This window comes from Myotis myotis, unplaced genomic scaffold, assembly GCF_014108235.1.
Source record: "Myotis myotis isolate mMyoMyo1 unplaced genomic scaffold, mMyoMyo1.p scaffold_m19_p_12, whole genome shotgun sequence".
Lineage (NCBI taxonomy): Eukaryota > Metazoa > Chordata > Mammalia > Chiroptera > Vespertilionidae > Myotis > Myotis myotis.
The window spans coordinates 15,208,039-15,232,993 of NW_023416316.1; the positions used below are offsets into that span (position 1 = coordinate 15,208,039).

The window sequence follows — 24,955 nt, forward strand, 5'->3', positions numbered from 1 at the left end:
TCTTTTCTTTTTCTCTTTCATGGATGCCATGTTCTTTGGAAGCTTGTTTTAGACCACGTGAATGGCCTTTTAGGCTTCCTCTATGTGAATAGTTCACTTTCTGAATAATAAGAATTATATGTCAGGGGGGTGGGGGCAGCATTAGGATTTTAGAGATGCTTAGGTGGGGCATGGCCAAAAAAAGGTCGGGAACCACTGACTAGGGTTAAGCCTGACACTCACTCTACACTTCACAAGGAGTCAGTCTGACACTCTCTCTCGACTTCACAAGACTTGAGGAGCAACTGCCTCACCATGCATTGGTCTCTTACATGTCCCCTGAGTTGTAAGCAGCACCAACCACCCTCTCCCCCATCAAATTGGGCCCTAGAGAGGAAGATAACAGCCCAGCTGTCTCCTGCCCCAGGGGTGAGGGCCAGGGGAAGGGGGATGTTGCCTCTGCACAGAAGGTGCTCCCCAGGTCCTCAAACCCCTAAGTGTGGCCAATAACTCCCTCCTTGGACCCTCCAGTGACAGGCTACACCTGCCCCCTCCTGCTGTCACCTCCTGTGATGTGGAAAGGCCACCAAGTACACTTGGAGCCAAGAGCCAGGCTTGAGAGTCTGCAGATCTGTCTTCCTGTGTCTGACTGAGAGCAGGAGTCATATGTGTGAGTGTGAGAGTATGTGCTGCTTGTGTGAGGCTGCGATTGTGTGTACAATGATGCCTTTGAGGGGGTAGGACCATGTGAAACGGATGTGCCTCCCTCTAGGGTGGCACTTCTCTGTTTGATCCATCATGAGCCTATGTGAGGGTAGCCATGTGCATAAAGGTGCAAGGCTGTGGGCCCCCAAGGCTTTGCACGAAGATGTGATGTTGTGACCAGAGAGAGGATTGGGCATGACTAGTTTGCATGAATTAGCATGGAGAGAGTGTTTAACAGCCTACATGGTCACTGAAAGCATGAATGTGCATGACAGGTCGCAGTAGCTGTCATGGTGCTGTGAGCTTCCTTAAACAGGGGTATGTGAATGATCGTCACCCTCTGACCTCAGGGATATTTTGTTTGCAGTTGACCATCTGATTATGTGTGTGATGAGCTGGGTCTGTGGGTCTATGGTTATGCTGTCTGCCTACTTAGGGGTGAATGCTTGTACTGGGTCCACACTTCCGTATTTGATTGCTCGTGCCCATGTATTTGCAGAGACCATCTTGAAGCTGCACAGGTTTGCATGCCCACGTGGATGTGTTTGTGATTACATAGGAATGTCCTGCAAACAGCTCAGGGAATTTGAATGATTATTGGAACCAATTTAGACACGGGTCAGAGCAGGTACAGTTTCCAAAAGCCATTTTACAAGCAGGCTTCCCCCACGCATCCTACCCACTCACCTTGATCCTCTTTCCCTCCTGGAAGGTGGAGCACAGTTGGGAATTTCAAAAAAGATGTTCTACTGCAGCGGTTCTCAACCTGTGGGTCGTGACCCCTTTGGCGGTCAAACGACCCTTTCACAGGGGTCGCCTAAGACCATCCTGCATATCAGATATTTACATTATGATTCATAACAGTAGCAACATTACAGTTATGAAGTAGAAACGAAAATAATTTTATGGTTGGGTCACAACATGAGGAACTGTATTTAAAGGGCCAGAAGGTTGAGAACCACTGTTCTACTGGGAGCCAAAGTCAGAGGATTCTTCTTACCCAATGGAGGCAGAAAAGGAAGATACTAGAGTAGGAAGGGCATTTATATTTTTAATAGAGAAGGACATGGAAAGAAATTAGGAAATTATTCCCCTGTAGGGATGGCCTCAGCATAGCCTTCAGCAAATCGGTGTCTTAAAACCCCTCTCCTTTTAAGAACCCCTGTTGGAGAATTGTCCAAGATTTCTGCAATGAGACCCAGACAGAAAAAAATGGAGGCATTGAAACAAGGTGCCTTGTTAACTCCTTAGGAGTTAACACTATTGCAACTCCTCCCTTACTAGGGTGCTATTCTCAGAATGTCCACAACAGTGCGCTATTGCAACGCTTGCCTTCAAAGGCGAGTGTCAATTGGCTTTCTTTTCAGACTCCCAGAAATGTTTCCATATTAAAAAGTTTAAGGACAAAAATATGAAAAACCTCTTTGCAAAAATCAAGTTCAAGCAATTCTGAGACTCTGAAATTCTGAGTTTTTGTGAGTATCAGGGAAACGTTCCTGCAGGTTCAGTAACTTAGAAACTGGAGCTTTCAGACTCTTTCTGGTTAATTGGAGTCCTGTCCACATACTAGTACACAGGAATATTACACATAACACAACAAAGATTACTGGATGATTTCGTGGGTGCCATCCTCAAAAGCAACCATTTCCAGAGACTGACAGGGAAAACTAGGGGCACAGCAGGGGTTCCCTCAGGTCAACCGCTTCCTACAACTGGAAATCTTTCAGAGCTTCCGAGGGGAGATAAAGTGACCCAGAAAAAGTACCAAGAAATATTTCTCCCCGTCCCAGAAACAGAGAGTTGTTCTTTTGATTAAGCAGCAACTATGTTTAATTATGAAATTATTCCGGTCCTAACGGAAGAGAAACAATCCAAGTTTAAAAGGAGTGACGCTCTTTCTTCCTCACTTATCTTAGAGGCAAGTAAAGGTAAATGAAGAATACAGAATCCCTAAGCCCAGGCCCTGGTAAAGGCCCCAGGGAGAAGTCCCCACTCCTTTCAGCCCTGTGTCCAAGGTCACAGCCCTAAGATCTCTAAGCATCCTGCTGTGGAATAAGGCTGCCCACCTATGTCTCCGGAGTCACTTTATTCTGCAACCCAGAGAGTTGGTTCTCCTCAGCCTCATTATCAGCAGTCTGAAAAATCCTCATTATATGGAGCTCAGGATTCCAACTTGCTCTAGATATACTGGATGAAAGGTCCTTGGAGGGCTCCTCTTGGGCTACTGGCACTTCCTCCATCTGAGGACCGAAGTCCTTGTTACTGGATTCTGTCTTGGATAACTCAGGATCTAAAAGAAGACCAGCCATTAATTGTATCTGTAGCCTTCTCCCAATTAGCTGTGACAAATGGAGGACAGAAAAGGAAGGACTTGGATGTCTTCGGGACCCTTCTGAAGGATGAGAACTGTGTCATCCAGGAATGTGAACCATCCTGGTCAACACAGGTTCAGCTCTCCCTGTCCTCAGACACTTCCTAAAGTTCCTCCACGCTAGTAACTCACTCTGCTTACTGGAGAAGGAATCCAGGTCGTTCTCAGCATTGCCCACCTGTGGTCTCTCTGTGGAATCCTGAAATTCATTGGAGTAAATATAAGGAAACTTGAAACTTTAGGAAACAAATGATTTTTTTCTAAGTGAGGCTTTCCTTAGAAAAATTAACATCTAATACAGGACAAAATCCCACCTCCTGAGACTAGAGAAGCTTGCATCGCATGTTCTTTGCCCTCCAGACTAACCAGATGAAGCCAGAACCTACTTTTACCCATTCCCAGTTGTCAGTTAAGAGGAGATTGCCTCCAAAGGTGGCTGCCACAATTCCTCCCATTCCTGTAGGCACATACTGTTCCTTCCATCAAGAGAGGAAGTCTATTTCCTCTCCTCTTGAATCTGGGCTAGACTTGTGATTTTTTGACCAGTAAAATGTGGCACTATGACACCGATCCAGTTCCAGGTCCATCCCTTAAGCAAGTGCTCACATGAGATTATGATGCTGTCAAGAAGCCCAAACTAGCTACATGTAGAGAACTCATTACGAGAACCAAGGCCATTTGGCCAACAGTCCCAGCCCAGCCTCCGGCTGAATGTGGCTCCATGAGTGACATCAAGCAAGACTACACAAACTATCCAGTCAACCCACAGAATCATGAGAAATAACAAACGACTAAGGTTTCAGCTTTGGGGTGGTTTGTTAAACAGCAGATAACTTAAACCCGGGTCCTAGCAGAAGAGCGCTCAGACACTCACCTGTTTCAAGATGGGCCCATTCTTCTCCATCTGCAGCTGCTGATTGTTGTCACTTTCCCCGCCCGGTAGAGTTCTGTGACCTAGTGACCACAAAGACAGCTCATTTCTCTTCTTATTTGTATTGCATATCCTATTATTGGGCCTCTAGTTGGACCCCTAGTCTACAAGTGACTCCCTATCCAGGACAAGACAGGACCTCAGAGGCAGCTAACAGGGAGTTAGGCTTCCTGAGTTCTAGCTGTGATTCTGCTCACCTGTGACTGCCCATAGCTATTACAGAAGTAGAGATTAAGGTAAAGTGAAAGACCCAGGATTCCTCCAAGAAACCTAAGGGGCAGCTATCTGCACAGCACAGCAGCAAGAGTCCCTAGCTCTACCTTTCCGTTTATGAATACTCCTCTGACCTTCTTGCACCATACCTAATGTACCCATATTGGCTTTTGAAAATGAAACCCCACCCCCCAAAAAGCTCAAGTTCCACAAGTCTTTTGCATCAGCTTTATCCCCAGCTAGTCCTGAAATGTCTTCTTTCCAGTGAACACCTCACCTGAGCCCTCCCAGTGCCTCAGGTTGGAGAGTGAATTCTAATGGTTAAACAATTATTTTCGCATTACAGTTGGTAGTGTCCAGGTTTAGGGGGATTCTTCCTCCCTCCTTCCCTCCCATTCTGCACTCAAGCTGAGAAATGCCAGAGGGACAGGGGTAAGTATATCTTTCAGCTCAGATGTAAGAAATCCAAAAAAGATGAGATACACATTCTATCACCAGCATGAACACTAGAGGAGAAAGACCGCCTGTCAAGAATCTGCTAACTGCCTCCTGGGGAGTGTGTGTGTGTGTGGGGGGGGGGGGTTAGATAATATGTTGATCTCAACCTGAGGCTGCAGAGACTAACTTGTGGCAGAGGGAGCAGAGGGCCCTGGACTCCGCTTCCTTAGAACTCTCTTGGGGCTTCAGCGAGGGGCCCCGGATCTCTGCTTCATCGACCAGTTGACCCACAGAGGTCTTCTCTCCAGTAACGTGGGCTTGCTCATCCTCCTCACACCACTCTGCCTTTTCTAAAGCAGGACCTGAGAGATGGCTCTGACTCATGCTCACGGCCCTCTCTCAAATCCCATGGGAAGCAGACACCTGGCCCAGCTTGCTTGCTTAGTAAATATTTGATGGAAGGGTGATAGCCAAGCCAAAGGCAGGTTCCCAAATGACAAACACAGTCAGCTTTTCCTGCCCTTGCCTTTATCCTCGGATCTGTCACTCTCAACCCATATTCTCCTTACCATAGCATGGGTCACAACCCACAGTACCTAAAGATTTATGCGAAGTGCTCTGGCTCCTTGGATCTTTCTTGGATTTCTTTTTAGCCTCCTGAAATCCACATGAGGACTGAATTAGAACTTTTAGAAGTGAAGAAAGCGTTTCAAAAAAAAGTCTAAAAGAAGGAAGTTAATATCCACAACCAAATAGGAACTTTGTATCTACAAAGTTCTACCACCAGACAGAGAACAGGGAGAATCCCGCCTCTCATACATCCCTGCCCGTTCCAGGCTGCACCCACGTATCGCAGTCCCAGCAAGCCCTAGGTGTCCCCCCACTGCCACTCTACCGGTTTCTTCGGTTTCTTCGTAGGTGTCTTCAACTTCCTCTGCGGCTGCCTCTGCTGCTGCTTCCGAAGACCTGGAGGTCAGAGAGCCCGCTCAATGCTCTTCTCCCTGAGAGCTCCCACCTCCCGCTGGGCTGCTGGCTGTGCCCTGCTTTACAATGGCGACTCTCTCTCCCTGGTCAGGACCAAGCCAAGGCCGGGGTAGTGGTGGTGGTGGTGGTAGTGGCTGCTTCTTGAAATTGCCGTTTCCTGAGTTCTACATGTGACCCTGTATGACTGGCCACAAACATAACTGAATTTGGCCCAAGAACAAGTATGAGAATTGTGGGCTGAGGAGGAATGGTACCTGGAGATCTGGCAGCACTAGAAAGCCTATCTTCTATGTTCAGGTTATAATATAATTTCTTCAAATGTGCAGGATATTTCAATGATGGTCTCTGGAGAGAAAAAGGAAAACACAGGTCTTTCCCCAAATGGATCCCCCAAATTCATTTATCTGTCTAATCATCATGCAGTGTTTGAGAACCTGGTGTGTGCGGCATTGTGCCAGGGGCTCTGGAGAGAAGAAAGGTACAGGAAAGGAAGTGCAGAAGAAATAGAGACCATTGCTCTTCTCAGACCCCTCCCCATACACTTGCTTCCACCTATAGAGAGCCCAGCCCTTCTGTGGGGCTTGGGTCCAGAGTGGAAGGATAGGAGGGAAAGCAGAAAACAAAAGCCAACTGTTCCCGCCTTGCAGATGGATGCACTTGGGTTTGCACGTAGACATCGTGCTCTGAGGCTCCCCAACTCTTACTTGCAGGGTGAGGCGGTGCACAGATAGAAACATCTGGGCAGAAATGGAGCTCTCGGGTCGGCTCTTTTTCAGGGGGTTCTTTTTCCTCGTGGCCAATCGTGTCTTCGTCTCCAGACAAGGCGACCTTTCCCCTTCATCTAACAAAAGACTGAAGGGCACAGAGACAGCCGGGCAATCAGCAACAGCTTTTCTGGAGAGTGTGGCTGAGGTGAAACATGAAAAGGGCTCCAAATTTGAAGAAATGTCCGCTTTGGGTCTGAATGGTCTGTACCAACAGGTACTCATTCACTAACAGCTTTCCGATGCGGCTATGATCATTACAGCTACATGGATGAAGTGTTTGCAGTTGGTCAGGCTCGTGTGCCTTATACCAGTGCATCTTCACGACACCCTCAGGACAAGTGTTATTGTCCCCATTTTGCAAATGAGGAAAACGAAGCTTAAAGAGGCTAAATAAAGTACAAAAAAATTCACAGAGCCGGTAAGTTTTCCATCCTGCCTCCCATTTATCCATAACTCATCTACAAAAAGAGAAGAGTAACTGGTCTACCTCCAGTGGGGGGTTAAATGAGAGACTATATGTGATGTGCTTGCTTAGCACAGGGCCTGGCAGACGGTAAGCACTTGATTAATGGTGGCGAGTGCTGTCACCACTGCGTCCCGGGAAGTCTAAGGACGCAGTGAACAAGTAGGCTGACGGTTTCCCCCCTCCCTACTCAGAAGGAGCACACGGCTTCGACCCTTCACAGCCTCAAACAGCAGGCAGGTGCTCACATCATACTTACTCGTTCAGGAGATCCTGAGGTAATGCGTCAAACTGGTTCAAGAAAGGTAGGATTTCTGGACTTAGTTGCTCAAAAAAGCGTACTGGGGACGGGGGAGGCACAGTTATCCCTGGAGTGCTCAGCTTTGTTTCTCTGTCCTGCTTTCCCGAGAGAACCACAGACGACTGGAGAAGAGACAATGGAAAGAGCTCCCTGAAGCACTCAGGGCCGCTCTTCCCACCCACCTCCCAGCCTCCCAACACAACCGGCACATGGAACACCTTGTTAGCAGGCCTCGTCCAGCAGCAGCCCCCTTCCCAGTCCGCACTATGAGGGCCACCACATGCTTCCCTCTGGCTCCCAACCCTGTTACCAAATTCAGATCATTTGGGAATTAGTTGTTTTGTTTGGTTTTTCCCCAACATGGTTATTCACTTATTCACTGAACAAACCGAACAAATATTTATTGGCAAACTATGCGCAGGCACAGGGCTAGGACCAGGGTTCAGCATTGGACAAAATGGACCAAGGCTTTATTCTCATGGACATAGCAACCTTCTAGCTCTGGCTCTTCAAAGCTACCTTTACCTAATAAATGGTAGAATTAGAAGTGCAAGCCCAGACCCATTGTAACTCTAGGCCCCTGAATACCCAGCAGTTCCTCCTAACATCTCTTCAAGGGAGGAGGTTTGGGAAATGAGTCTCTGAATACAAAATGATTTGGTAGTTATTTCTTAAGGGTTTCTTTTACAAATTTTTATTCATTTAAAGAGAGAACAGGGGAAGGGGGAAGATATCTGAAAGGAAATGAACTCTTCAGAGTAATATCATAAAGCTTTAGCCAAAACTTCACACTTACCACTGTAGATGTCTTTCTTTTCTTCTTCCCATCCTGGCTGGGAGCAACATACTGCTCCGCTGGACTTGAAATAAGAATAACCAAAACTTATTTGTAGACATCTTAAACAAGAGGACCAAGGATATTTATGAAGGATGTCGATAAAGATTTCTAGTCTATTCAGTATTCAAAGATGGTCATTAGGAGCCCAGAAACTGCTAAAAAAAATACCTCCATCCTCACATCTAAATTAGGTTCCCCACCATTCATTCTCTCACACAATCCAGTTATTTACTTTTACTGCATTAATCCAATTAGCAATTATATGCCCAGAGTTGGTGGTGCTGATAATGTCTGAATGCCTACCCCATAAGACTGCAGAAGAGCAGGGACTAAATCTATCTGGTTCTCCACTAAATTCTCACTGCTTAGCATGAGGAGGTGCTCAAGTATTTTTGCTCTCTTGTCTTCCTCCTCCTTTTTACCTGAAACATGGAGATGATGACTGGATCCCTAGCAGTCACGTAGACCTTAAAATCCCCCATGCAGCATCTTAGAAGATGGAAGCCATGGATGAGGATGATGACCCAGAAAGCTAGAAGGAACTCTGGTTTCTGATTACCTCATGGACCTGACAAACTAGCCCTGGCTCACCTACATCTGAGCTTCTTTTATATTAAAGGAAATGAGCTCCTATGTATTTTTGCTTGTTTACACCATACACACAACACACACATACACACACACACACACACACACACACACACACACAATGCATATGTAAAGAAGCATTTACAGGATCAATTTTTTAAAAAGAAAATGAAATTAAAATAAATTCTTAAGTTTTATCATCTCTAAACAATCGCTTAACAAGAATCTGAAAGCCTCAACAGTCATGAAAGAAAAAGCACTTTCTTCCAAAGTTTAAATATTAGCCAGGCTTCAGGCCTTTGCCAAGTGATCTTTGTCATGCTCTGTTTTGTACACAAGTTCTATATGCTAGGCCTTGAAGCTGAGACCAAAGATTCATGTGCTTCACTGTAAACTTTTTCACTCGTTGCTGATGGCTATAAGTATAACTAAACTCAGAAGAATTTGTTTCTTTTCTTTTTTCTTTTTTAATCCGCACCTGAGGATATGCTTTTCATTGATTCTGGAGAGGAGAGGAGGAGATGGGAGTGGAGGAGAGGGGATGGAAGGAGAAGAGAGGAGAGAAAAACTTTGATGTGAGAGAGAAACATCGATTGGTTGCCGTCCAAATGTGCCGCAACCTGGGATCAAACCTGCAAACCTGGGTATGGACCCTGACTGGGAACTGAAACCACCATCTTTTCATGCATGGGACAATGTTCCAACCAACTGAATCCCACTGACCAGGGCAAGCGTTTGTTTCTTAATCAAACCTCACAAATACAATGGGCCCTATCTTGTATGCTATTTACTGCCACCTAGAATTTGATGTAGAGAAATCCCAGGACACGAATCTCAAATTGCACTAAAACAGAATTTCAGTGTAGCAAGAGGCAGAGGTAAGAGACTATGCCCTTCTCTGCTTGGCCTCCTGCTACTTGCATGGAGGCTGCTAAAAAGAAGATCACAGGAAGGAGGCCTGCAGAGAACAGTAGGGCTTTGTAGAATGTAAGAGCTGAAGACCCCCAAGTTCTAGACATGACACTCACCTCACAGACGCCCCTGGTTCTTTTGGGATCCAGACTACAACCATATTGCTAACACCTTGAGGGCGAGGAATGTGTGTCTCATTCAAATTTAGCACTGCAAGCTAAGAGAAAAATATAAAGCCTATGTATGGTTTGAAGATACCGGCTCCTGATGGTACTCAGTATAAGACCAAGGACTAAATCATCTTATTAACCAAAAGGGTACAGTGGCTCACAAGATAATAAATACAGTGCTCCAACCCCCAAAACATCTTTATAATATTCCAAGAAACCAGGTATCAGTACAGGTACTGGAAGAGTGCACATTTATAAGTGAATAGTGTCCCCTGCTTCCCTGGGACATGAGGGTGGCATTTAGCAACTCCCAACCCCATCCCATAGGAGGGTACCTAGGGGCTTACCTAAAGGAATACTACTCATTCTGGCCATTCCGCTCCAAAGACTTAGGTCCTCTGGGGATATTACAATATAATGTGGGAGCAGGGAGGGAACTGACAGAGACAGAGCAAGTGTTCTACTTCTACAGCCTGTCTACTAATATAGGCATCTACACAACAGTGAAAGTCCTAACTCTTTTCACATTTAGCTACTTAAGATACTAGAACACTGATGATGCTCAAGGAAACCTCGTAAGTCATCTAGTCCATATCCCTAGTAGGAAAAAGGGGGTGGTTCAAAGTAAGGTTGTCCCCATGAAAATGAACTGATTGACTCAGGGGAACAGGGGACACGTCTTTGTACTGTAAACCCTTTTCTGCCCTTTGTATTTGGAACCATACATGTGTATTATCTATTCAAACAGTTAATTTAAAACTAATTTAATCTAACCCTATTGTTCTGAAGTGGTCAAAGAGGTAAACGCTTTGTTCATTCATCCATTCAAACCTATCCCCCCTCTCTTAGTTCCTTACATTCTCCACCACATGACACTGAAAAGTGAAGTATCTCATAAGAAAGGGGGTGGGCATCAATAGGACTGCAAAGAATAGCAAATTTCTGCCCTAGCCGGTTTGGCTCAGTGGATAGAGCATCGGCCTGCGGACTGAAAGGTCCCAGGCTCGATTCCGGACAAGGGCATGTACCTTGGTTGCGGGCACATCTCTAATAGGAGGTGTGCAGGAGGCAGCTGATTGATGTTTCTCTCTCATCAATGTTTCTAACTCTCTATCCCTCTCCTTTCCTCTCTGTGAAAAATCAATAAAATATATTTTTTAAAAAAGAATAGCAAATCTCTCTTATTGTAGATAAGTAAAAGGGATTCTCTTCCTAAACTCTAATTTAGTTCTGCCCCTAACTAGTGTGCTTTAGCAAATCACTTCCTATCTGGCTCTCAGTTTCCTCAACTGTAAAATGTATAAGATAGACCATAGTAATATTCTCCAAACTGTAATTGCAACTAATTCATAGGTAATCTAATCAAACTTGAGTGAATTGCAGCCTACACTGTTTAAAGATGAAATAGAATAGGACAGAGGATATCAGAGTGCATCACCCTTCTCGAGGGTAAGGATTGTTCCATGATGTTTTTGTTGTAAAATGTATTTCTTTCTATAGGTGATAGCTAAAAATGTTTGAAAGGCATCAGAGTAGGTGATCTTAAGGCCCAATTTAGGTTTGCCATTCCAGCACCCTAATATCCTTGTATTATGAGATGACAGTGTTTACTTAGTAGCTAAACACGTTCTATGTAGGATAAAGACAAAATTCTCACCTATGCCCAACTGCCACAAATCAAACCCACTTGTATCTGGGATTTCTGAAAACAGTATAGCATGTAAAGCCATTAGCACAGAGCCTAGTATATAGTAAGGGCCCAACGATAGTTATCATCATTATTGCAGTCATGCCAAGGAACAATGCAAAATAAAGGCAAATATTGTATTCTCATTAGTGAAGAAAGATGCAGAGGAAGTACCTTTTTCAATATGTGACTTCCTTTAGGAGATCCATTAGTATAGTTGATCAAATCTTTGTCAGGTAAATCCTTGCAAGGCCTGAAAATGAGAGTTTATGAACATGAGACAGAGACACAAAAGACTTCTTGGGCTGATAAAATGAATGCTATGAGGAAAAGCCTTCTTCTTAGGTATAGAAAGCCTTGGGCTGAATACTTACTGAATAAACGTAGGATCTCGCCATCTCCTTAAGTTTTGTTTGTTTTTCCTGAGAACCACTCCCAGACAGACATTGAACATTGCAAACACTTTACAACTATTTGTTGGATCAAACTGAATGCTTAGCCTATCCTCCTCTCTCTCCAGCTATACATCACCGTTAATAAAGTTTATTAAGTACCTATGGCATATATGTCCAAAAACATGACAAATAAATAAAATGTGGTACATATACACAAAAGAATATTTTTTAAAGGAATGAAATTTTGACATATGCTATAACACAGATGAACCTTGAAAACATTATGCTAGATGAATAAGTCAGACACAAAAGGACAAATATTGTATGATTCCGCTTATATGAGGTACCTAGAATAGGTAAATTCATAGACAGAAAATGTAATACAGATTATCAGGAGCTGGAGGGAGGAGGAAATAAGTACAGATTTCCTGTCTGAGATGATGAAAAAGTTCTAGAAATGGATAGTGGTGATGGTTGTACAGTACAGTGAATGTACTTAATACTACTGAATTGTAGATTTAAAAATACTTAAAGTGGCCCTAACCGGTTTGGCTCAGTGGATAGAGCGTCAGCCTGCAGACTGAAAGGTCCCAGGTTCGATTCCGGCCAAGGGCATGTACCTTGGTTGCGGACACATCCCCAGTAGGAGGTGTGCAGGAGGCAGCTGATCGATGTTTCTCTCTCATCGATGTTTCTAACTCTCTATTCCTCTTCCTTCTTCTCTATAAAAAAATCAATAAAATATATATAAAAAAATAGTTAAAGTGGTAAATTTTATGTCATCTATATTTTATACAACAAAAAAAATACTATCCTCTTACATTTTCATATCACTTGCTACTTTACTTTTTAACATATTAAATGTATAAATGAGTAAATATAAAATATAAGATAAAGACCCAAGTCCTTCACCTGACCTATAAAGTCCTACATAATGCAGGCCCCTGCCTTTTACTCCCACTCCCCCATTGGCCATCTCCCATTTCTGCTCTATGTTCCAAACACACTGAATTTTTTTCCTGATACCTAGATTTCCTCTTGCCTTCTGGATTTTGCATGTGCTATTTCTGTAGTCTAGAACTCTCTTCCTGTCCTCCTTCCAACTAAAGCCCCCCCACTTCACTCAACTGCTCTAATTTCAGAGGGCAGTGCCCTGGGTTAGGAGTCTTTCATGTGTGCTGCGACTCACCTAGGGGGCACTCTTCTTACCACATGCATCACCATCAATGGTTCTTTGCCTCCTCAACTAGGCTGAAGGCCCTTCTCTATTCTAACATTGTATCCCCGGTGCCCAGGAAAGTGGACCCCACTGTGATATATCTGTGAACTTTAATGAGTGACTAAGCAAATGATGCCACAGGCTTTGCCTTGACTGGGAGAAGCTGCTGTTTCCCCAGGGTTTGAGTCCTAGAGAACCTGAAAGTAGTCCTATCTTTTTCTATACTATCTTCAGCCTAAGAGAAATCAACAGCTGCTTAAATCAAACAGGAGACAGGAAATCACTGCAAGGGCACCAGTGCTTTGATTCCAGGCAACAGGGTCTTCACATTTTAAAAATCTAAGTTTTCCAGATACCTTTCCCTTTAGCTTCATATATCAGCGAGCGCTATTTAAGTACCTAAACTTTGTAAGATATTCATAAGGAAAAGCCGTTGCTTCTTCCTTCAGGAGCTTATAATGTCATACCTAAACATAAAAGATAAGAAAGAAAAGTATGTGTGAACAGTCTTCTGATGACCCACAGAAGTTAGTGAGATATTCCCTGATATGGGCTGAATTGTGTCTCCCAAAATTAATTTGTACCTCAGATTTTGACCGTATTTGGAGACAGGGTCTTTAAAAAGATAATTAAGGTAAAATGAGGTGATATAGGTGGGCCAGCATCCAGTATGACTGGTGTGCTTCTAGGAAGAGGATATTAGGACACAGACACATGCCGAGGGAAGACCATGTTAAAACATAGGGTGAAGATGGCCATCAACAGCCAAGGAGAAAGGGCTTAGGAGAAAGCAGCTCTGCCAACACCTTAATCTTGAACTCCTAGCCTCTAGTCTAGAATGTTGAGAAGATAAATTTCTGTTGTGGAAGCCACTCAGTCTGTGGTACTCTGTATGTATGGCACCTTAGCAAACTGCCCATTTTAACAAATTCTTAGACCACAAATAAGCATGCTTTGTTTTTTCCTAGCTGGCGTTGCTCAGTGGTTAAGTGTCGACTTATGAACCAATCAAGGTTCAATTCCCGGTCAGGGCACATGCCCAGGTTGTAGGCTAGATTCTCAGTGTGGGGCGTGCAGGAGGCAGCCAGTCAATGATTCTCTCTCATCATTGATGTTTCTATCTCTCCCTCCCTCTCCCTTCCTCTTTGAAATTATATATATATATATATGCTTTGTTTTCGTTTCCCACTGCCTATTTACCACTTCTTTATCTGAATTGGAGTTTTTATTTTGAACCCAGCTTTCTCCAAATCTTCTACACGGGAAAAGGAAGTCAACCCAGAATTTTGAGATAGCAAGCTCTTAAAGGTGTATTCCATGATAATTTACCTGCCTTGAAATTTGGAGTCAAACTTTGAACGCTGAGACAATAAAGGGTGAGGCTTAGTGAAGGTAAGTCCTGGTAAATGACCATGAGGACGCCTCCTGGCCTGGAAGCAGGAATCTGAGAGGTTTACAATGGTGAGCACGGGGAGTTTGTCTGAGAAAGCAAACACGATGAAAACATGTGACATATTAGAAGGGAGCCAAACAGAAACAGTTCAAAGATCTTGTGAGGGAGGAGACGGGCTGGCTAATTCACCGTTAACGTCCAGAGAAGTTTTGTAGGATGAGCCCAGGATTCGAGGGTGGCCCCTCTCAATGCGGCGGATAGTAGCCCAGCATTGCGGGTGCTGACAAGCAGCCAAGTTGCAAGTCGTTTCATCCCACTGGCTCTCATCCGGCAAGTCCATAGTTATAAATGGTTTAGGATAAAAGTCAATCTTGCAGCTTTCTTGCCCTCTGGAGAAACAACCACATAATTAGTGAGTATTATATACGAGCCAGATCTTAATTTGGACTCAAAGCATCAAATGTGTCTACTGAACTCTTATAGGTAAATGGTGGTCATAGAGTAAAACTTGGGTAACAAATAAGTATGAAAATATATAGTGTGAAGTCAAGTAGCAGGAGTTTGGGAGCAGGCTAACTTCAGGTCTCCTAATTTCACTATTAAAAGATGGATTAATCCGAGCTTCATTTCCTCATCTGCAAAATGAGGACAAGCCTATTTCACAGGGTCATTACAAAAATTAGTTAATGGATTTTAAAAGGTCTGGCAGAGAGTTCAGAATAAACATCAGCATCCTTCCCTTTTCCCCTTTATTAATCACTAGGGAAAACATATCACCGTCTCCAAAAAGCCTTATCAAATTACAAATACAGACACAGAAGTGCTTTAGGTGGCTCAAAACTTTAAAAGACAAGCTTCATTTTTCAATATACTCCAATTCTCAGACAGGCAGCTAAACTATGCACTGAAAATTAATGGGTTTGCTCAAAAAGCAAATCAGTAAACTTAAACTTGCATCAGAGGCCATTGGCTTTTCATTTACTGTCTGTAAGGTCTTGGGCAAGGGATTTAATCTGTTTTAGCCTGTTCCTTCATATAACGTAGAGGAGGGGGAATCCCTAAGTAGGACTGTAGAAGCATTAAATGAGAAAATGTACTTTTACGTGTGGTAATATAACAGGTGCTCAATGAATATTATCATCTCTCTCTAGAAATGTCTTATGCAATCACCACCACTTGATCCATAATTTTGTAAGGAGACACTTTCTTTTACTCAACACATTTATTGACGACCAAATATGTGAGGGAACCTGCTATAAGCATGGAGAACAGTAGTAACAAAATAAGGCCCTATTCTAAAAGACTTTTTAGACCAAAGATAGCAAAATATTGGCCGAAGATTGCACCAGGCCTGTAACTTGCTTTGTTTAGCCTGTCCTTTGAGCCATTATTTTAAATGGAAATAGTCCGTAATGTCCAGATTTCTGGGTCATTTTAGAGATCAAAATATCTGACAACGCGGGCCCAATTCTAACAGGACAGCCATTGACTGAAGCTGAGCATCTCCTGACATCTTGAAACCAAGTCTGTTCCATCCACGTGGAGTTTTCCCACCAGACCCTACAGTTTACCATTGAAGCCGTTTCATTTGCTTTTTTTTTTTATCCTCAAATTGCTGTAGCTTTTCTCATAATACAGAAATATTTCTCTGAACTCGTTATCAAAAGCGGGAAAACCAAAGGGTGGCGTGAAACGTTTCAAGAAGCAGCATTAGTACTGAGTGGCAGGGAGGATAATTTCTAGGTACGTAATGTGATACCCCTTAAAAAGCCCCCCGTAAAGCTGTGGTGATGTTTTTGCCTGGGAAAGATGCTCGACGGACCATTTTATGAACTAAAAAATACGTATACAATTTTAAGAGGGTTTGTTTTTGAATGACAAAGTGACGTTGCCTTATTCTGACAATCGGCTCGCCGCCCTTTCATTACCTGACCATCCCGAATGGAGTCCCGACCTCTGGTCATGCCCATCTCTATGGCACTGGCGCTTAGGCGGGCAAAGTAATGTGCGTTCGAAAATTCTAGGGAACAGCTTTCCTGAATACTATTACCAAGCTGGGAGGAAGGGGGTGTAATTATTAAGGACAGACATCAGCTCCGGTGAGAGCTGAAAAAGCATTCCCCGCTTCGTTCTGAAAAGGGGAAGTGGGAGAATCCGGCCTCGGGGGCCGCGGTTGCGAGAGGTCCAAGCAGACGCCCCGGCCTCGAGGCCGAAGCCCTCGGGGCAGAGGTCGGTCTGAGCTGGGCCGGGAGGCGGTCTGCAGACCCCGCACACCAGGCCCCGCCTCGCCGCCTCCGTCGCCTTCTTCGTTCCCCAGGCAACGCGCCGCGCCACGCCTCGCCGGGCAGCAGCGCACAGCACTATGGGGAAGAAACGGAAGCCCCAGCGAGCCCAACTTAATGTGGTGCGAAAGCTCCAGACGTGGTGGAGACGTAAAGCAGACAGACGAGCTCGGGAAAGGGCACCGGGTGTCGGTGGGGCAGAACGGGAGCCCAGGAGGGCCGAAACCATCGCGGCGTGGAACGTCGGGCGCTCCGGCCACTAGAGGCGGAGGCGGGGCTGGTGGCGGAGGAGGAGGCCCTAGCGCGCGGGGCAGTATGGGACACCACCGGCAACGTGGGGCGGGACGGAAGCCTCCTTGGGTCAGACGGTGGCGACGCGGGAAGTCCGGACGCTGAAGCTGCCTGAAGAGGAGGCCTGAGTGAGGCGCAGGTCGGGCCCCGGCGGCGGCCATGGCGGAGCGGCCCGAGGACCTGAACCTGCCCAATGCCGTGATCACCAGGATCATCAAGGAGGCGGTGAGCAGCTAGACTGGCGGACGGGCCCGGGGCGGGCGAGCGGGCCGCGGGGGAAGCCGGACCTGGGCCGGCGGCTGGGCTCACCCCCGCCCTTCTCACAGCTCCCGGACGGCGTCAACATCTCCAAGGAGGCCCGGAGCGCCATCTCCCGCGCCGCCAGCGTCTTCGTGCTGTACGCCACATCCTGGTGAGGCGGGCGGGCGGGCTCGCCGGAACTGAGCTGGGACTGTGGCCTGAGGGAGGCGCCGGGAGGACCCCTCGGAGGTCGTGGCTCGGAACCCACACACCCCAGTAACTTCCTCGGGGAGGAAGGTTCACATCCCTCACCCCATGTTTGCAAATGATGAGACAGCAGAATCACTTGGCTTTAACCCTGTGTTACAGGGAAGTGGAACGGGGGGCGAGGCGGGGGGGTGAGAGTTACCTTATCACAGACACCCGTGCGTCTCAGATGTGGGCGTTCCCATCCATCCCACCCCCGGGTGCCCCCTTCTTCCGCACCCACCGTCGGCGATAGAGGGTCTGACGGCCCCTCCTCTTTCTTCTCGCCACGTGTCAGTGCCAACAACTTCGCGATGAAAGGGAAACGCAAGACCCTGAATGCCAGTGATGTGCTCTCGGCCATGGAGGAGATGGAGTTTCAGCGGTTCGTGGCGCCGTTAAAGGAAGCTCTGGAAGGTGGTGACCTTTTTCTCTTTTCTCAGCCAAGTAGATGCTTGTCCTGCATGACCTGTCTACACCCCCCCCCCCACCCACCCCCGGTCCTGTGTCTCTCTCCGCGGGGGTCCCTTCAAGTCCAGCAGGCAGGCGTGGGGTGTGATGCAGACACGGGTCCGTGGGCGCCGCCCGAGGTCTGTTCTGTGCTTCCCCGCGGGGGGTGTTTCCCCTGCGCCCCGGTTTTCCCCGATACACCTTCCCGGTGGAATGAGCTGCGGGTGGAATGAGCTGCCTCCTAACCCCGCCTCCTCCCCCCGCAGCTTACAGGAGGGAGCAGAGAGGCAAGAAGGAGGCCTCGGAGCAGAAGAAGAAGGACAAGGACAGAAAAACGGATTCGGAAGAGCAAGACAAGAGCCGAGAGGAGGACAATGACGAAGAGGAGGAAAGGCTGGAGGAAGAAGAACCGAATGAGGAGGAGGAGGTGGACAACTGAAGGAGCCGGGAGGAGACGGACGCCGCGGAAGGGACCACTCTGAGCTGCAGTCTGGGGCCGTGGGCGCCTTCCCCCCCTCCCGGGCAGAGCAGTCTTAGGCCGAAGAGCCGAGGAGATCGAACATGACTTCTGGCTAGAAGTTAGCAAAGCCGGCGCCTGCCAGGCTCAGAGCATCTGAGGAGCAGAGCCCTGTGTCGCTTAGCCGGTCTGAAGGTTATGTATGGCTTTTTTTGGACAAGAGGGGCTCTGAACTGATCATTCAATCAGCCAGTGTATCTCATTTGCTTGTGTGTACGATTAGGCCGTTTTTGACTCCCGGGTCCCTCCCACCCCCACCAAAAATAGTCACTTCCATGCCCCCTGCTGTGTTCCAGGTCACGGGAGGCCGTGGAGGCTCAGGAAAAACGGGGGCTTAGATCGCGGGCCGCCTGTTTGTACAGTATTTGGCAATACTGGCTCATTCCAGTGATCAAAGCGGCTTCGTTTTAGGAAACGGCCGAAAGGCTGTGGAAGAACAATGAAGTCTGTGGTCTCTCCACGTGACAGTAACGTTAATTCTGGCTTCTACCAGCCCGCTTGGCTTGGGGCCCTTCTGTATGGTTGCCTGTAGGCATTTGACCTGTTAGGGGCTGCCCTCCACACATAGGCTGGTGAAGTCCTCAGGACAGCGTGGACGGAGTCAAGCAAGTATGCCAGTGCCTCATCTCACACAACAGGTGGTTTAGCCTTCGGTGCACCTCCCTGTCTGCCACTGCACAGCTTTAGGATCTGTTGTCACCTCCTGGAAGGTATAAAATCCCAGGCTTTCTCTTCTTGTGGTCCGTGTCCCAGACCTGTGACTGCGGCTTTTCGTTCTTCCAATTCATGACAAGTTCCAAACTTTATTTCTAGGCACAGCTTTCTCCTTCTGTGCGTCTCACTTCCTGTCTCGCCTCTGCTCCCCATCCCCATTCTCCCTCCTTTTCTCCCTCTGCCAGTCCAGAAACTTGGATAGCCTAATCTCGAATCTTTGGTGTGTGTGTTTTCTATTCTTTTTTTTTAATCTCATGTCTTTTAAAAATGGTTTTGTAAACCTCTGTGAAACGTAAAGGAAATCTGATGGTGCTCAGGAATCTAATCCTCTCCCTCCCCTGTCTCGCCCTCCTCCCACCCCGCTTTTAACTGCTTCTGAAGTACCTCTGTTGACCTTTCTTCAGTTTGGGGAGTTTTTTCTCTCTTTCCATTTAGTGCTCCAAGCACTTTTTTGCTTGTCTCTAAGGCAGCTGACAGGTAGTGAAGTGTAGTTTGACACTGTTAATTTGTTAAATGAATACAGTGAAAAATTTGTTGATAAATGAGAGAAGAATGTTGAGAAAATTATAAGGCTTTGTACAAATAAAAGAGCACTCTTGTTAAATGTGATGACTCCTGTTTCATCCTCCTTTCTTGTAGCGTGCTTTTGCGGAATACCTCCCGGTCACGCCTTACACAGTTTTGGGGCTGTGGACTGAGCCTGACCTTTGCAAATACGGGATCGTTCATTGCCTTGGACGACCAGCAGATGCTGCTCGTTCGCAGGCCAGGGAGCTGCTCTTCAGCCACCGCAGGAGCTTTCATGGCTCTGCTGACCCCTTTACATCAGGGGTTCCCGACGTGGGGCACACGCCCCACAGGGGGGCAATTTGATTTTTAAGGGGGGCAGTTTGAGAATGAGTTATGAACAGTGACTTTTTTGCATTTCTTATGGTTCTAGGGGCCTCATATACAGTATATAAATATATATTGTGACATTTGTGCATTTCAGTTCTCTCTTGTTTTGAAACTTTATTTGCTATTTTTTATATCACTTCATGTTACTATTTTTAACAATAGTACTTCAGCTGTTCTTTACTTTTCTCTTTCATGGATGCCATGTTCTTCGGAAGCTTGTTTAGACCAAGTGAATGGTCTTTTAGGCTTTCTCCACGTGAAGAGGAATTCACTTTTTGAATAATAAGAATTATATGTCATGGCGGGGGTGGGGGGGCATAGGATTTAGAGATGCTTAGGTGGGGCATGGCCAAAAAAAGATTGGGAACCACTGCTTTACATAATAGATGCTTAACAACTCCAAAATGTTTATTGAGTGCTGTGTGTCTGGTGTTGTATTACCTAATCTACATAGTTTTCTCAAATCATGAATTTATAAATAACATTTCACAAAGATACAACCCCAAAAGTCATTAGATCCAGTGTGTTTTTTTTTCCCTTCTCCACAGCAGAAATATCACTTATTAATTCCCATGAGCACCACTTGGCTAAGACCTCAAGTCCCATCTGGACTCCTGTGACTTCCTTTGAGTTCAGTTTCCTGCCTCGTCTCAGCTTCCCCTGTATACTGCTTGCCAAGTGGATCTTCCTAGAACATTGCTATTACAGTCACTTGATGTTTCCTATTAAATCCATACTGAAATGTTATTTCATAGCCTGCTTAAAGAAGGCTCACCTTACCATCTATTCTAATCTTCTACTCCAACAGAAGGCCGCAGTCAAAAATGAATCCCCAAAAGAACCCCACTTCCACATGGCTTTAGTTCTTACCAAACTTTACCTAAGAAAAGTCATGTTTCCTGAGAGTAAGGACTATGACTTAAAACTAGAATTTAAGAAGTGGGAAGAATACTTGAGGTAATCCATCAGTTTTTCTCATCTCTTATCATTCCTGTAGTGGTATCTGGATTTTGAAGATTCCTTACTAGGCTAAGGTAATGTTGCTCTCTCTTTTCTTCATATATATATATATATATATATATATATATATATATATATTGATTTCAGAGAGGAAGTGAAAGGGAGAATGATAGAAACATCAGTGATGAGAGAACCATTGATTGGCTACCACCTGCCCCACACTGGGGATCAAGCCCACAATCCCCAGACATGTACCCCAACTGGGAATTGAAAATCAACTTCCTGGTTCATAGGTCTACCCTCAACCACTGAGCCATGACAAACCGGGCTCTCTTCTTTCTTCTTTTTTTTTAACCACAGCCCTTCATGCCTAAAGATTCTAACCTGGATTTGGAGGGTGAGAGGGTTACCATCCTTATCCATGCAAAATTACTTTTGCAGCCTAGTCTATTTTTTAAAAAAATATATATTTTATTGATTTTTTACAGAGAGGAAGAGAGAGGGATAGAGAGTTAGAAACATCGATGAGAGAGAAACATCGACCAGCTGCCTCCTGCACATCTCCCACTGGGGATGTGCCCACAACCAAGGTACATGCCCTTGACTGGAATCAAACCCGGGACCTTTCAGTCCGCAGGCCAACGCTCTATCCACTGAGCCAAATTGGTTTGGCCTATTTTTTTATTTACAGAAAAATTGCAGAGTACAGAGAGGTCCCATTAAATTGGCCAAACTAGTTTGTATTTCATCTGTTTTTCCACTAACATTCTTTGTCTGTTCCAGGATCCAAACCAAAATACCACATTGCATTTGGTGAACCAATTTATTTTTTTAATCCTTACCTGGGAATATGGGCTTTGTTTTGTTTTTAATTGATTTTAGAGAGAGGAAGGAAGAGAGAGAAAACCATTAATGTGAGAGAGACACATCAATCAGTTGCCTCCCATACTCACCCCAACCAGGGATTGAACCTGCAACCTGGGTATGTGCCCTGACTGGGAATTGAACCCTCAACCCTTCCATGCACAGGATGACACTCTGACCAACTGAGCCACACTGGCCAAGGCACCAATTTTTTTTACATTGAAATTCACAGAACATACAATTAACCATGTTAAATATATATTTTATTGATTTTTTTTACAGAGAGGAAGGGAGAGGGATAGAGAGTTAGAAACATCGATGAGAGAGAAACATCGATCAGCTGCCTCCTGCACCCCCCCTACTGGGGATGTGCCCACAACCAAGGTACATGCCCTTGACCAGAATCAAACCCAGGACCCTTCAGTCCTCAGGCTGATGCTCTATCCACTGAGCCAAACCGGTCAGGGCAAAATTAACCATTTTAAAATGAGCAATTCAGTGGCATTTAGCAGATTTAAAATGTTGTGCAACCACTTTTATCTAGTTCCAAAACATTTTCATCAATCCAAAATAAAAACCCTTACCAATCAAGCAGTTACTCCCCATGTTTCCCTCTCCCAGCCCTTGGCAACCACTAATCTCTATTTCTTTAATGGTCTTCACAGCATTTAGCACAATGCCACGTACCTTCCTAGGAAGTACAATAGTGTAGGGGGTGGGGGGGGGGGGGCGCGGGTTGTGGGGTATTTTTATTTTTTAAAAAAATTATACATACTAAAAGATGCAGATAAATTTAGAGGTTGATGAATTTTCACAAACTGAACACATCCATGTAACATACTTAGATCAATAAACAACATGACCAGCACCCTAAAAAAAAGCCCCTTTGGTCTCCCAGTCACTATCTCCCCAGTAGTAATAGCTATACTGACTTAAAACAGCACAGATTAATTTTGCCTGGGTTTGTATTTCATATAAACGAAATCATAATATGTACTCCTGTTTGACTACTTCTGTTCAATATTATGTTTAATATTTATTCATATTGTTGCATTCACAATACTTTTTTATAGATCAGAGTGAAAGATTAAGGTAAAATTTGCAGAGGGTGAGGGTGGGAATAGGTCTTCCAGGCAAAAAAAAAAAAAAGAGAGACACATGGGAAAAATAGATAACACCAAACAGCAACATTTTAAAATTGTCACCCTGTTTGGGCTCCTAGAGGTAAGGTAGATGGTCCTAATTATTTTTAGTTATCAAACTCAGAGTTGAAACAGGTGTCATGAAAGAAATGTTGGGCAGGGGGTCAAATTAAGGGGGAGGAGGGAGCAGTAATTATCCCTATGAGTTGAGGAGTATGTTTAGCAAACATTGCAAAGTAAGCTGTGTGTGGTGGGGCGAATTTTTTAATCTCCCTGGAAATTGTTTTCCCAGTTTGTAAAATGAGGATAGTAACTGTTGTCAAAATCAGATAAGTGAATATAAAATGTATGGTACTGTTTCTGACTCTAATGCACACACACACACACACACACACACACACAAAAACACATTACTTCCTGTCAACTGGACGCAAATGAATCAGGAGGCTTTGCTAAAATAAATTTTTATTCAAGTGTCTAGGTTTGCGAACCTGAAACACAACTAACACAATAACGAGTTTTGCCCTGGGGCACATACCTAGGTTTCCAGTTAAGTCTGGGTCCGCAAAGGATTTCTATCTATCTATCTATCTATCTATCTATCTATCTATCTATCTTCTCCCCTCCCCCCCCCATCAATTTTTTTTTTAAAAGCTTGAGTTTTTGAGTAAAAAGCACATTTTTATTTTTTTTTTACAAGAGTCAGTTCTGCATTCTTAGCCTCTGGGTTGATCCAAGATGGTAATCTTCCAGGTCTGGTTTATTAACTGAGTTGCTCAGATGGTTATCTATGGAGGTCATGTATATCCAGGCATGGATGCACAACTAAAAAGTTTTAAGTTCCCAGGCTAGTTAGCAAGAATAGAACCGTTTCCCTATGCCTCAGCCTACTTGATTTTAATAATTTAGCAGCTTGACCACACTGATTCCATTTTATTTCTTCACTCTTCCTCATTCCTTTCTACCACCTTCCTTATTTGAACACAAATCAGAACTCTAGTAGCTAGGAACTAAACGATGTCCTATTTCCTTAGCATTAAGCCTCTCTACCTCTTTAGCTTGAAGTATAAAACAGGTTTGGGTTACAGATTATGAGAAGCAAAATTTGAGTGTAAGTGTAGTACAATCGACTGGCATCTTCACGATTCAAAGTTAGCTTTTCCATGATCCCTGATTCACCTTTATAAAAGCATTCCTTTGCCCTAACCGGTTTGGCTCAGTGGATAGAGCATCCTCCAGCAGCGGACTCAAGGGTCCCGGGTGCGATTCCGGTCAAGGGCATGTACCTTGGTTGTGGGCACATCCCCAGTGGGGAGTGTGCAGGAGGCTGCTGATCGATGTTCCTAACTCTCTATCCCTCTCCCTTCCTCTCTGTAAAAAAATCAATAAAACGTATTTTTTATTAAAAAAAAAAAAAGCATTCCTTTGCTAGGGTATTGGTCCCGACCACCGCTTCACCCCAGCCCACAAAGCCTCACTAGATTCCTCCCGCCCTGCACGTACTCTGTACCAACTCCCCCCCAACCCGTGCCCACACACACACCTTTGGTCAGATCTCCCATTGTACTCCTCCTAATGCCTTAAGTGCCCATGTCATTCAAATCCCATCTCCCAAGCCACGGCACAGAGTAGATCCTCGGCAACTACGATGGATTACATTTTCTCTTAAAACTTGCAAGGCGGCTGGTGCTGAAATAAAAAACTTTCAAATGCTCAGTCCGCAAAAACGAACTTAGCAATTGCGTTGGGCATCACGGTGTTGTCCTTGACGTCGCACTATGTCAACAAATAATTAACCAGCGCCAAGTATGCTGTGCATTGCGAAGACGAGGACTGCAAAGAGCCCCTCGGGGCTGTCACCGCTCCGGAGAAAGAAAGGTTCACTCGCCGACACCCCTGAGCCTCCCCCGCGCTGCCCAGCAGCCTCCCCCGCGGCGATCCCCGCCCACGCGCTGGTCCCGCCCCACACGCACGTGAGCCCCGACGCCTAGCCAATCG

The 24,955-nt window shown here is 45.3% G+C and overlaps 2 protein-coding genes and 1 long non-coding RNA gene across 4 annotated transcripts; 1 reads left to right on the forward strand and 2 right to left on the reverse strand.

The window, feature by feature from the left end:
* Window positions 1–1,782: 1,782 nt before the first annotated feature.
* On the reverse strand, window positions 1,783–16,856 carry CUNH9orf43 (chromosome unknown C9orf43 homolog). Of its 2 annotated transcripts, none has more exons than XM_036329945.1 (14): window positions 16,283–16,856; window positions 14,544–14,743; window positions 14,291–14,441; window positions 11,522–11,600; window positions 9,607–9,707; window positions 7,949–8,012; window positions 7,111–7,274; window positions 6,326–6,473; window positions 5,876–5,966; window positions 5,533–5,603; window positions 5,207–5,294; window positions 3,930–4,009; window positions 3,188–3,254; window positions 1,783–2,974 (listed from the first exon to the last, which is right to left on the reverse strand). In XM_036329945.1, the coding sequence occupies exons 1-14, from the start codon at window positions 16,288–16,290 to the stop codon at window positions 2,751–2,753; spliced, it is 1,536 nt and encodes a 511-aa protein (XP_036185838.1). In that variant the 5' UTR covers window positions 16,291–16,856; the 3' UTR covers window positions 1,783–2,750. The 2 variants fall into 2 exon arrangements, with proteins under 2 accessions (XP_036185838.1, XP_036185839.1); XM_036329946.1 differs by having other exon boundaries at window positions 1,784–2,974; window positions 5,234–5,294.
* A 119-nt stretch (window positions 16,857–16,975) lies between these two features.
* On the forward strand, window positions 16,976–19,706 carry POLE3 (DNA polymerase epsilon 3, accessory subunit). The gene is made up of 4 exons (XM_036329947.1): window positions 16,976–17,152; window positions 17,254–17,339; window positions 17,712–17,830; window positions 18,130–19,706. The coding sequence occupies exons 1-4, from the start codon at window positions 17,087–17,089 to the stop codon at window positions 18,300–18,302; spliced, it is 444 nt and encodes a 147-aa protein (XP_036185840.1). The 5' UTR covers window positions 16,976–17,086; the 3' UTR covers window positions 18,303–19,706.
* Window positions 19,707–23,652: 3,946 nt separating this feature from the next.
* LOC118667161 lies at window positions 23,653–24,878 on the reverse strand. Its single transcript, XR_004971171.1, has 2 exons — window positions 24,501–24,878; window positions 23,653–23,782 (listed from the first exon to the last, which is right to left on the reverse strand). It is a non-coding gene; the product is annotated as an uncharacterized LOC118667161 (long non-coding RNA).
* Window positions 24,879–24,955: the final 77 nt, after the last annotated feature.